Source organism: Schistocerca nitens, chromosome 2, assembly GCF_023898315.1.
Source record: "Schistocerca nitens isolate TAMUIC-IGC-003100 chromosome 2, iqSchNite1.1, whole genome shotgun sequence".
In the NCBI taxonomy this organism is placed as follows: Eukaryota; Metazoa; Arthropoda; class Insecta; order Orthoptera; family Acrididae; genus Schistocerca; species Schistocerca nitens.
Window position 1 is genome coordinate 763,907,234 of NC_064615.1, and position 12,103 is coordinate 763,919,336.

The 12,103-nt window shown below is 42.4% G+C and overlaps 1 protein-coding gene across 1 annotated transcript in view; it reads right to left on the reverse strand.

The window, feature by feature from the left end:
* Window positions 1-12,103, reverse strand: part of LOC126234611 (circadian clock-controlled protein daywake-like) — a 102,206-nt gene that overhangs the window by 24,740 nt on the left and 65,363 nt on the right. Inside the window, exon 4 of the mRNA XM_049943336.1 lies at window positions 4,797-4,944. Within this exon, the coding sequence (XP_049799293.1) occupies window positions 4,797-4,944 (148 nt within the window). The remainder of the gene's footprint in view (window positions 1-4,796; window positions 4,945-12,103) is intronic.

Here is a 12,103-nt window from a genome sequence, read left to right on the forward strand (position 1 = left end):
GATATTTTGCCCACTGTGACCAACTACTATGGCGTTTTGCAAAAAATTAGGACAGAAGTGGCCTCATATAAAGATTAGTTATCCAAAAGACGTATTAGCTTAGCAATGAACTGTGGACGTGTGGATTAAATTTTAGGGACAAATTTCGGTATTCATGCGAATATTGTCTGGTCGGCCTGTTACTTAAAGTGGCCGAATGTGAGAAGACGGGGAGAGGAAATTTAGCGCTTGTTGAAAGATTTATTCGACCTGTAAGCTCTGCTACATCTTCGACGGTTCTCTTGAAGATGTGTGGCAAATGAAATATTGTGTTTCACAGAGAATGAAGACCAGCTGCTATAGCAGAATGTCATCTTGTGTTCAGCACTTCGGTCAAACTTCAAGATAAGAAGGAAGGTATGTTCGCGAATTTGTACCGGCATCCTCATTCCAAAATAATTTAGTAATGAGCAAGTCAGACATATAACGTAAAAATTTAACTAATGTTTTTTGTCAGAACGAAGGAGTTAAAGAAAAATTTCAATTTGGACTCATGTAGATGATACATTCTGCTTCTCCGCGTTGGTGCATTCTGAACGATAGACTTAACCACGTGAATCACTGATTAAATACACGAGGAATTTTGTTCATCAGTCTTGGTGTTTGTCAGCTGTGAATCTGCTAAACAACAACAGCCGGTGAAATATAGATTAAGACAGTAAATTTTATCACAAAGAAATAATCATCAGGAACTTTTTTCGAATGGTAATCAGTAGCAGAAATACAATTTATGAAATGAATAACACAGTGCTGTATCGAATTTTTATTTATTACCATCGGTATTGGTCCTCTAATATCATCCAGGTAACTCTATCAACGTAAATCAAAGAAAACACAATGTAGAAACAGCGAATAACAACTAATTGTTTTGTGTCGCTTGCGAAAAGAAACAATAAAAACTTCACATATCGTGCGGAACTCCATATAACAGAAACTTCATACTTACAGTCAAACAAAACAGTCAAAAAGAAAATGCCGTGCTCCGTTCAGTGGCAGAGGAGTAACTGAACGCTAGGATTCTAAAGGCGAACAAACAAGATGTGGGACACTCATGACTAAAGAAATTACACTGTAAAAATACAAAATTCGAAATCAGTAGTATAATATATTAGAACTATTGTACTTTAAAACAATAGACACGAACAATGACGTTAATCAAAAAAGGGTAAAATAACGTTAATGGATATTAGTTTGCCGTTTTGCTGTGATTGTCACAACATGTGGACCTTGTCTGTTATATTAGGTTATAAATGTTTTATTTTATGACAGTGCCCATATCGATATGTTAACTGCTTTTTTGTGTCTATAATATGTAACTTTTTTGGTAATATATCTCTCACATTTGTTTTGCTCCAGTCCGGCGTCTTAGTAGCGAACATGTAACAAATCAGCCTCAGTTGCAAATACAAACCAACTTTTACCCATGTTTCAGCCAAAATAATTTGGCCTTCCTCAGAAGCACGTGACACTAAACTACTGCATGCCAAAGTTTGGCCATGTCAGGTATTAAACTGTAGCACCCTAGTAACCAGTCATAAATCCACATTACTTGGGCTGAAGAGAAACAGCAGGCCCCACTGCGCGGACGAGGTCGGTAGGCCGCGAGAGCTGCACCCAAGTAGCGTAGATTTATGACTGGTTACTCCGGCGCTACAGTTTTATACTTGACATGGCCAAATTTTGGCATGCAATAGTTTAGTGTCACTGGCTTCACAAGAAGGCCAAATTATTTTGGCTGAAACCTGGGTAAAGTTTGGTTTCTATTTGCAACTGAGGCTGACGTGTTACGTGTTCAATTATCACAGGTGCTGACAGGGCTGCACGATGTTAAAAATTCTTAGTATCGAGTTATTCCTCTGCAGTGAATGGGTCACGAATTTTCACTTTTGATTATATTGTTCCTTTCGCTGTACACTATACTGAAAGTCTGACTATATGCAAGAAGTTCCTCACATGTGGAATTATGTATGACATATGGTCTTTATTGTTTTCTTTCGTAAGTAACACGAAATGGTTAGTCGGTTATACGAAATATTCTTATTAGCTGTTTCCGAATTGTTTTCTATGCTCTCTGTTGAGAGATAAAAATAACTATTCAGAGAGTTAAAGGAAACGAAAACTTAAAAGTGAAGGGGGTCTGAAATTTGATAGTAGAAAAAGAAAGAGAACAAAAAATAATGAATGAATATGAATTGGGGGCAAGAAATGAGAGAGGAAGCCGCCTGGTAGAATTTTGCACAGAATATACTCGTAATTTAATCATCGTTAGCACATGATTCAAGAATAATGAAAGAAGATTCTACACGTGGAAGAGAGCTGGAGACACTGGAAGGATTCAGATTGTAAGTCAGAGATTTCAGAACCAGATTTTACGTCGTAAGACATTTCCAGAGGCAGATGTGGACTGTGAACACAATTTATCGTTTATAAACTGTAGATTAAAACGGAAGAAATTGCAAAAAGGTGGGATATTAAGGAAATAAAGACATGGGACTTGGGTAAGTTGACAATTTGAGAGAAAGTATTCGAGAACGATTGAGAAGAATAGGGGAAGGAATACAGTAAAAGACGAATGGGTAGCTTTAAGAAATGAATTAGTGAAGATAGCACAGGATCTAAAAGCAAAAAGACAAGACTAGCAGAAATGCTTGTATAACACAAGAGATATCGAATTTAATGGATGAAAGGCGAAAATAAAGAACACAGTAAATGAAGCAGGGGGAAGGAAATACAAACGTCTACAGAATGAGGTTGACAGGAAGTGCAAAAAATCTATCCAGGAATTGCTATAGGACAAATGTAAGGATTTAGTACCATGTATCACAAGGAGAAAGATAGATAGCAAATAAAGGAATATTAAAGAAGTCTTTAGAGGAAAGAGAAGCGGCTGTATGAATATCAAGAGCGCAGACGAAAAACCAGCAGTAAGGAAAGAATGGAAAGCTGAAAACTGGAAGGAGTATATAGACAGTCTATGCAAAGGAGATGCGTTTGAGGGTAGTACTATAGAAATGGAAGAAGGGACGTAAATGAAGATGAATTGGGAGATATGATATTGCGAGAAGGATTTTTCAGAACACTGTAAGACGTAATCGAAACAAGGCTCCGGGAGTAAATGACATTCTCAAACCTGCTGACAGACTTGGGAGAACCAGCCATGACAAAATTCTTCCATCCGTTGTGGAAGATATATGAGACAGGCGAAATACTTCACACATCAAGAAGAATACAATAATTCTCATTCCGAAGAAAGCAGGTGCCGGCAGATGTGAATATTATTGAAGTATCAGTTTAATAAACCTTGGTTGCAAAATGCCAACAAGGATTTCTTACAGAAGAATGAAAAAAGTAGTTGAAGCCGACCTCGGCGAAGATCAGTTTGGATTACGGAGATATATAGGAACACGTGAGACAATACTGACCTAAGACTTCCCTTATAAGGTAAAAATTTGCAATTCTGTCAGAGACAGCAAAGTGTTTGGAAGAGCAGTTGAACGGAATGGACAATGTCCTCCTTTCAGAAGGATAGCAGATAAATATCAACAAAAGCGCGACAAGGATAATGGAATGTACCAGAATTAAATCAGGTGGTGCTATGGGAATTACGTTGGGAAACAAGACACTAAAGTTAATAGATGGGTTTTGTTATTTGGCCTGTAAAATACCTGATGATGACCGAAGTAAAGAGAATATATAATGTAGATTGACAATAGCAAGAAAAGCGTTTCTGAAGGATAGAAATTTGTCAACATAGAGCATAGTTTTAAGTGTTAGGAAATCTTTTCTGAAAGTATTTATGTGAAATGTAGGCATGTGTGACACTGAAACATGGACGATAAACAGTTTAGACAAGGAGAGAACATAAGCTTTTGACATGTGGTACAGAAGAATGTTGAAGATTAGGTGGGTAAATCAAGTAACTAACATGGAGGTAGTGAATAGAACTGGGGAGAAAAGAAATTTTTTGGCAAAACCTGACTAGAAGAAGGGATCGATTGATAGCATAAATTCTGAGACATCAACGGAATACCAGTTTAGTACTGGAGGGGAGTGTCGAGGTTAAAAATCGTAGAGAGAGAGTCCAATAAATGTATACAATAATCAGATTCCGAAGAGTGTAAGTTGCAGTAATTATTCGGAGATGAAGGGGATTGCGTAGGATAGAGCAGCATTAAGAGCAGCATCAGAACGGTATTCAGATAGACGATCACAACAACATTGATAGAGTTAGGTGGATGATGGTCGAGGACCGAAACTGATTGTACTGCATAAGAAATACAGTAAAGCACTGTGCTATGCCTTTCTCAAGAGCATAATTCTCAATTTGTTCTTTCACCACAAAAAAATCGAATAGACGTAGAAACAGTAATTTCTAAATCCCTCACCAGTACCTACCCCGACCGTTTAATACTGATCTTGTGGTGGGCTAAGTCATGTTGCATCGTCTTGAGATCTGTACGGTTAATGTCTATAGTAAAGATGTAGCAAATAAGTAAACTCTACAGCCAAGAAAACAAAGCCCAATTATATGTGTGTAATTGAGATTGTGAGTACCTGTCTCACAGGACTCATTAGGATGAAACTTCTTTAAACCAAGATAGAAAGCCATATATGGCTCCAGGTTGGTGTTACGTTCTGAAAGCTTACAGAACGAAAACAGCATGTAATGATCTCCGCTAGGAGGCCGATTGACCAAGCCAGACGTCTTTGCCGAGGACCAACTGGTGTGCGACGTGCAACGTCTGCGGACTGCTCACCTAAGCCTGTCGACGGAGAAGTTGCTGGCGCCATAGATGTCGACGTCGCGCAGGGTGACGCGGTAGCCATTGGGGCCCGTCGTCAGCGACAGCGACAGCTCGTCCATGCGGAATGGCTCCACGGATGGCATCTCTATCTCCGGGATACCTGGCCACAAGAAAATACACTGGTCACCTCACTAGTAATTAAGTTCTTCCTGCCAAGAGTTGCGCTCTGCCAAAACTACGATTCGGTAGTTTGGGAATGCTACATAAATTACGTAGTAAATGACAGGACTTACAGCAGTATTGGTAGCACTGGTAGGCAAAGAAACGTAAATGAATGTGTAAAACAGACACTGGGAGCCGACGACATCTTTTTTTTTTTTTGTGTAGCACATAATTAGATTAGAACCATACATCATTCAGCGTTAGTCCATTGTGAATTTTATATCCTCACAGAATATAAATCTCATCTTATAAGAAATAAAACTTTGATGATCATATACCTTCTGCGCTTTTATGTAACCAAAGCCATTACTATTGATGCAATTACAGTTTAGAAGTTCAAACTTTATATATATAATTAGAGTTTAGACGTTCGAACATTATATATATGATATACTATAACATCCTTTTTTCACGTTACACATAAACAATACCTGAATTAAACAATGTCACTTTCAATTTCGTTATAAATACTGTTTACTTTTATGTAACAGACAGGAGGATGACTATATGGAACAAGCCCTTTACATATCCTCACTTAGTTTTTAGACGGTTCATCGCTTCCGATTTTTTTGAGAATCTAGTAAGACACTGGTTGCATATGTAAAGAAAGCAGTCGTTATGAGGTAATGACCGACAGGTATGCAACACTACTAAGGTACAGGTAATGCGGGTACAACCTAAGCTGGCCAAAGCTACTAGGAAAACTACGTAGTCCACGCTTACTTATGATAGCCTACGGTAGGTTTACGACTCTGTTAGTGCCGAAAAACTGATGAATAGGTGGCGTCGCGGTTAACACAGAAAACATGTACTGTGGTGTTCAAATTGCAGCTTGACCATTCTAATTCAGTTTTTCACTGCGTCCCCTACATCACCACATTCCAAAACTTGAGTAGATACACGTCCATTGCCTTTCCTCATCTCTGGCCAACTCAACTTGTGACCAGCCTCTAATGACCTCTTCGAAGTGAAATCGTAAGTTGTGCAAGACCTCAAACCCATCAACTCCTCAATTACTGAAGATATGTCTCATTACAGATTTAATTTATCAATGCTGCACGGTTTACGTGTAAATGATCTTCTAGATTAGATGAAACAGAGGAACTCGATAGTCTGAGAGCCAATCAGGAAAGTAAAACTGAGGTCCTGATAGCTTAACACTTTAAGACGTGCCATAAAGTGTGCCTGGAATCACAATCTGTAAGTGCATTTTCTGAATGGCAAGAGACTTGTTCGTGGCTCAGTTCAATAGAAGGGGTTAATCTGCTAAGAAGACTCAAATCAGACTCTCTGCTACGTTTTGTGTCACGTAAATTATGGCTGTCTAATCACATGCATGAACCATACGCCTTGGTAATTAAAATTATAACAAACTGAGAAGGAGGTCTTACATAGGGGAGAGTGCTGTACCTGCACCGTGGTGTATTTAGAAACAAATGATATTTCGCGGTCGGCGGTGTAATCAGTGAGGTAATTTCGACTCACATGAACGAGTGGCCAGTACTAACCGCCATAAGCAGTTTCCGGCATTTTCTGTTGTTTTTGTTCTTGGGACCTGAGGTTGTGCTTTGTGCACCACTTTTAAATATTTTTAATTCCACACGTTTAAGTGCTGTATAATATATCAAAGCTATTTGGAAGGTATTGTTACTTCTTCAGCTATAGAACTTTGTAGTTTTAAAACTAGTTATATGACGTATGGACTGTTAAGCCATACTTCGTCGGTCATGTACCATCTCTTAGGGAAGAACGTTTTCTGCCATTTTTTATGGGATATATGCATATGATCTGATTTTCTTTAATGTCTTACAGATTTTAACTGTCTTGAAAACGGAAATTAGTGTTAGTTTTCCATAGCGTCTACTTCAAAATGTTGTCAACTTATAATTAGTTTTTGATAACACTTCTTAATTTGCTTTCACTTACTGATTAATAGCATGTAGTACAGTAGCAATGCAACAGATAAGCTATTAAATACAGTACAGACAAGATTTTTTCGACTGGAACACTTTTAAATTTCAACAGAATATTTGTACCTAGGTATGTGAGTGTATTGTACCTTGGAATATTATTTCACATTTAGAGAAACGTTACTTTTGAAGAGAAAGTTTCGTAATTTCAGAAAAAGACCGCATACAAAAAGTGAAATCTATCATTTAAAAATGAAATGAGGAAACACTCTCACGAAAAAATATCACAGCACCAAAAAATATTTAAGGTAGAGTACTGAAATTTTGTGAATACATTTGTCAATATACAATATTTAAGTTATTAACATTGCAAGATTACGAGTTAATGTAGGCGCTACGTAAACCATTGCAAATGTGAAATGTTGGCACGTTAATAACCGGTGTAACAGGCAGAATGTTGAATACAAGCATACAAATGTGCACGCCGTGTGTTGAACACCTGCCGGATGTCCATTTGTGGGATGGAGTTCTATGCCTGTTGCAATTGGTCGGTTAATACAAACACGGTGAATGCTGTTTGTGGACGACGCTACATGTGGATGACGTCCCATACGTGCTCGATTGGAGACAGAGCTGGTGATCGAGCACACCAAGGCAAGATGCCAATACTTGTAGAGCATGTTGGGTTACAACAGCAGTTTGTGGGCGGACAATATCCAGTTTGAAAGCACGTCCCGCATTGCTGTTCATGAATGGCAGCACAACGAATCGAATAACCAGATTTAGGTACAGATTTGGAATTAGGTTACATGGGATAACCGCGAGAGTGCGCCTGCTGTTGTACGATATCGCAGTCCAGACCACAACTCCAGGTGTAGGGCCAGTGTGTCTGGCACGCAGATAGCTTGGTTGCAGGCCTTTAGCTGGCCTCCTTCTAAGCAACACACGGCCGTCACTGGCACTGAGGCAGAAGTAGCTTTCATGAGAAAACTCAACAGGCGTCCACCCTGCCCTCTAATGAGCTCTGGCTTGACACCACTGCAGTCGCACTGGAGGTGCTTTGGAGTCAGAGTGGAATGCACGTTTCAGGGCGTCTCACTCCTTAAAGTAAACGATTCGTAACAGTTCGTTGTGTCACTGTGGCGCCAGCTGCTGCTCAAATTGCTCCTGCAGAAACAATACCATGCAACAGAGTCATACGCCGAACATGATGGTGTTCTCTCTCTGTAGGGCCACGGGGCCGTCCAAAACCCAGTCTTCATCGGAGCGTACACTCTCATGGCCACCGCTGGCAGCAATCAGATACGGTTGCTACATTCCTGCCAAGGGTTTATGCAGTAACGCAGAAGGAACATCTAGCTTTTAGTAACCCTAATACACGACTCATTTCAAATTCAGTGAGGTAATGATAATGGCAGCTTTGTCACCTTAAAGGCATTATTGGCTAACATCGACTCAACACATCTTATCTCAAAGGTAACCGTAGTTTTCCATTCAGTCCACTTAGCCGCTACACGTGCCCGCACCGGGCAACGAAATTTGACCACGTACGCAGCACAGGCCGCGGGCACCTTTGCGCATGCAGCACGCGGTGGGGATGCAGAGTGTGACTTTCAGGGTTCCATACCTGAAACGGTACAAATGGAACCCTTACAGGATCACTTCGTTGTCCATCTGTCTGCCTGTGTGTTTCTTTACGTGGCTGTGTGTCTGGCTTTTCCGTTTTTTCAGGAACGGGTAGACGCATTAAGTTGAAATATATGTGACATATTAAGGTCTATAGTTCCTTGGCGGTATAAATATGAGCATCTAAGTCACTGCAATCAAAAGGTATGATCATTCATTTCACATGGTTTAGTACTCGCAAACTCATTCATTGAAACCTACAGGGTACGTCCCGTTGACGTAGATTCATGAAATGTAGAAAGAAGAAGAGTTTCACAGTGAAAGTAAAGGGAAAAAAATCTGAAAATTGCTAATCTGAAATTATATAAGAAAAAATATTTCTTTTCTGCTTTGCTATCCAACTTCAAACTTGAAATTAAAAAATCTCTAAACTCTTGGAATCCTTGGAATCGGTATCTTGCTAGTATCAATGTTGATAACAAGTAAAAATCATCGTGATTCTCGATTGCCAGGATGAATGTACTGTCTTTATACATAATTAAGTTTGTACAGTACCCTCACAGTGCGAGTTCTACTTGCATCTGGTCAATTTTTGTTTTGAGAAGAGAATAAAATGAAGATAGGAAGCAGTGTGGGCGATAGATTTATTTTCACCTGCGAGACACAGCCGCATCGGACACTCGGTACGCCCTCAATAGGTCGTGCTTTACAGGACCCTATGATCCCATGGTAAAATTATCAACGATTTGGAACGCCGGTGAGAAAGTGTGAGGCTCACCGTCGTGTTACATGCACCGGCACCCACTCTCATCCTCTCTTAATTCTCATCGTTCGACAACCCGATAGAATCATTTTCAAGTCTCATTTATTTAACATTAGTGATGCGCTCTAGCGGAATTTGTTGCTCGCTATTGGAACTGTCCTGCCGTGTTGGTCACATTGCTTAACAATCTTGGTACCCGACAGAAAGAGCTCTGTTAAGAATTTCTAACTACGTTAATTATTTTATGTTATTCCAGTGGGAACTTTCCTTCTTCTTGAGACTTTGTTTACATCAGATTACGAGGACCTTCACATTTTCTTTCTCGGGCAGTTTCGGTTTAAAAAATGCGAAATTTCTTTTAATATGTCGTGGAATATTTCCACTTCAGTAACTGTTGTATCGTGACGTTCCCACAGGTGATGGCGCTGTAAGTACCATTCAGAATGGCATTTGTAATAGAAGAGACTTCTAAGCAGAGAGCTGTCATTCAGTTTATTTTGGCGGAAAACAAGAGCATCGCAAATACTCATAGGCGCTAGCAAAATGGAAAAGCAGTGAAGAAAAGCGCGATGAGTCGTTGGGTGAGACGTCTCTCATCAGCTCAAGATAGTCGTTCAAATCTGTCCCATTTTGCGCGCGCCGGCCGGCCGCACACAACTGTGGCTTCTGCAATGCTGGAACGTGAAAACACTCTCGTTCGAGGTGATCGAAGTATCACAAGCAGACACCACTCTGCCTAACTCTCTTGGTAATGCTGACACTCTCATATAACAGTTGTGATACTCTAATTGTGTGTGCCCTCTGGGGCTGCATAAACGAAATCCATAAAGAACAACGAAGGAATATCTGGCGGAACTGCTTGCGCGTTGTGTGTCTCTTTGTGACAATTTTTTGTCGAACATCGTCACGTGGATTCATTACTTCGAGCGGGAGGCGCCACACGATCTCAAAGCCGCACCAACATCTGGTAAAGTTACGGCGACCCTCCTCTGGGACTCTGAAGGGACTGTTCAACACTCCTGGAAATTGAAATAAGAACACCGTGAATCCATTGTCCCAGGAAGGGGAAACTTTATTGACACATTCCTGGGGTCAGATACATCACATGATCACACTGACAGAACCACAGGCACATAGACACAGGCAACAGAGCATGCACAATGTCGGCACTAGTACAGTGTATATCCACCTTTCGCAGCAATGCAGGCTGCTATTCTCCCATGGAGACGATCGTAGAGATGCTGGATGTAGTCCTGTGGAACAGCTTGCCATGCCATTTCCACCTGGCGCCTCGGTTGGACCAGCGTTCGTGCTGGACGTGCAGACCGCGTGAGACGACGCTTCATCCAGTCCCAAACATGCTCAATGGGGGACAGATCCGGAGATCTTGCTGGCCAGGGTAGTTGACTTACACCTTCTAGAGCACGTTGGGTGGCACGGGATACATGCGGACGTGCATTGTCCTGTTGGAACAGCAAGTTCCCTTGCCGGTCTAGGAATGGTAGAACGATGGGTTCGATGACGGTTTGGATGTACCGTGCACTATTCAGTGTCCCCTCGACGATCACCAGTGGTGTACGGCCAGTGTAGGAGATCGCTCCCCACACCATGATGCCGGGTGTTGGCCCTGTGTGCCTCGGTCGTATGCAGTCCTGATTGTGGCGCTCACCTGCACGGCGCCAGACACGCATACGACCATCATTGGCACCAAGGCAGAAGCGACTCTCATCGCTGAAGACGACACGTCTCCATTCGTCCCTCCATTCACGCCTGTCGCGACACCACTGGAGGCGGGCTGCACGATGTTGGGGCGTGAGCGGAAGACGGCCTAACGGTGTGCGGGACCGCAGCCCAGCTTCATGGAGACGGTTGCGAATGGTCCTCGCCGATACCCCAGGAGCAACAGTGTCCCTAATTTGCTGGGAAGTGGCGGTGCGGTCCCCTACGGCACTGCGTAGGATCCTACGGTCTTGGCGTGCATCCGTGCGTCGCTGCGGTCCGGTCCCAGGTCGACGGGCACGTGCACCTTCCGCCGACCACTGGCGACAACATCGATGTACCTCACGCCCCACGTGTTGAGCAATTCGGCGGTACGTCCACCCGGCCTCCCGCATGCCCACTATACGCCCTCGCTCAAAGTCCGTCAACTGCACATACGGTTCACGTCCACGCTGTCGCGGCATGCTACCAGTGTTAAAGACTGCGATGGAGCTCCGTATGCCACGGCAAACTGGCTGACACTGACGGCGGCGGTGCACAAATGCTGCGCAGCTAGCGCCATTCGACGGCCAACACCGCGGTTCCTGGTGTGTCCGCTGTGCCGTGCGTGTGATCATTGCTTGTACAGCCCTCTCGCAGTGTCCGGAGCAAGTATGGTGGGTCTGACACACCGGTGTCAATGTGTTCTTTTTTCCATTTCCAGGAGTGTATTTAATGTCCTCCATCATGTTGCAACGATCAACTCTGAAGTGTATTGTGCTAACCTCAGGGAACTGAAGAAACGAGTTCAGCGTTTTCGTCACCACAAAAATGCAAATGGACGTCTCCTTCCCCATGCCAACGAAGCCCTCACATAAGTCTGCGCCTCCGAGAGTAAATCACAAAACTTCATCGGCCTCTTCTTCCTCATCCACCCTTCCGTCAGGACCTTGCACCTTTCGCCTTCCATCTGTTTGGCCCAATGAAAGACGCACTCTGCGAGAAGCAGTACATGGATAATGAGGAAGTTTGATGCAGCAAGATGCTGGCTCCAGAGTCGGCCAGTAGAGTGGTAGCATGCGGGCATACAGATCCTCCCA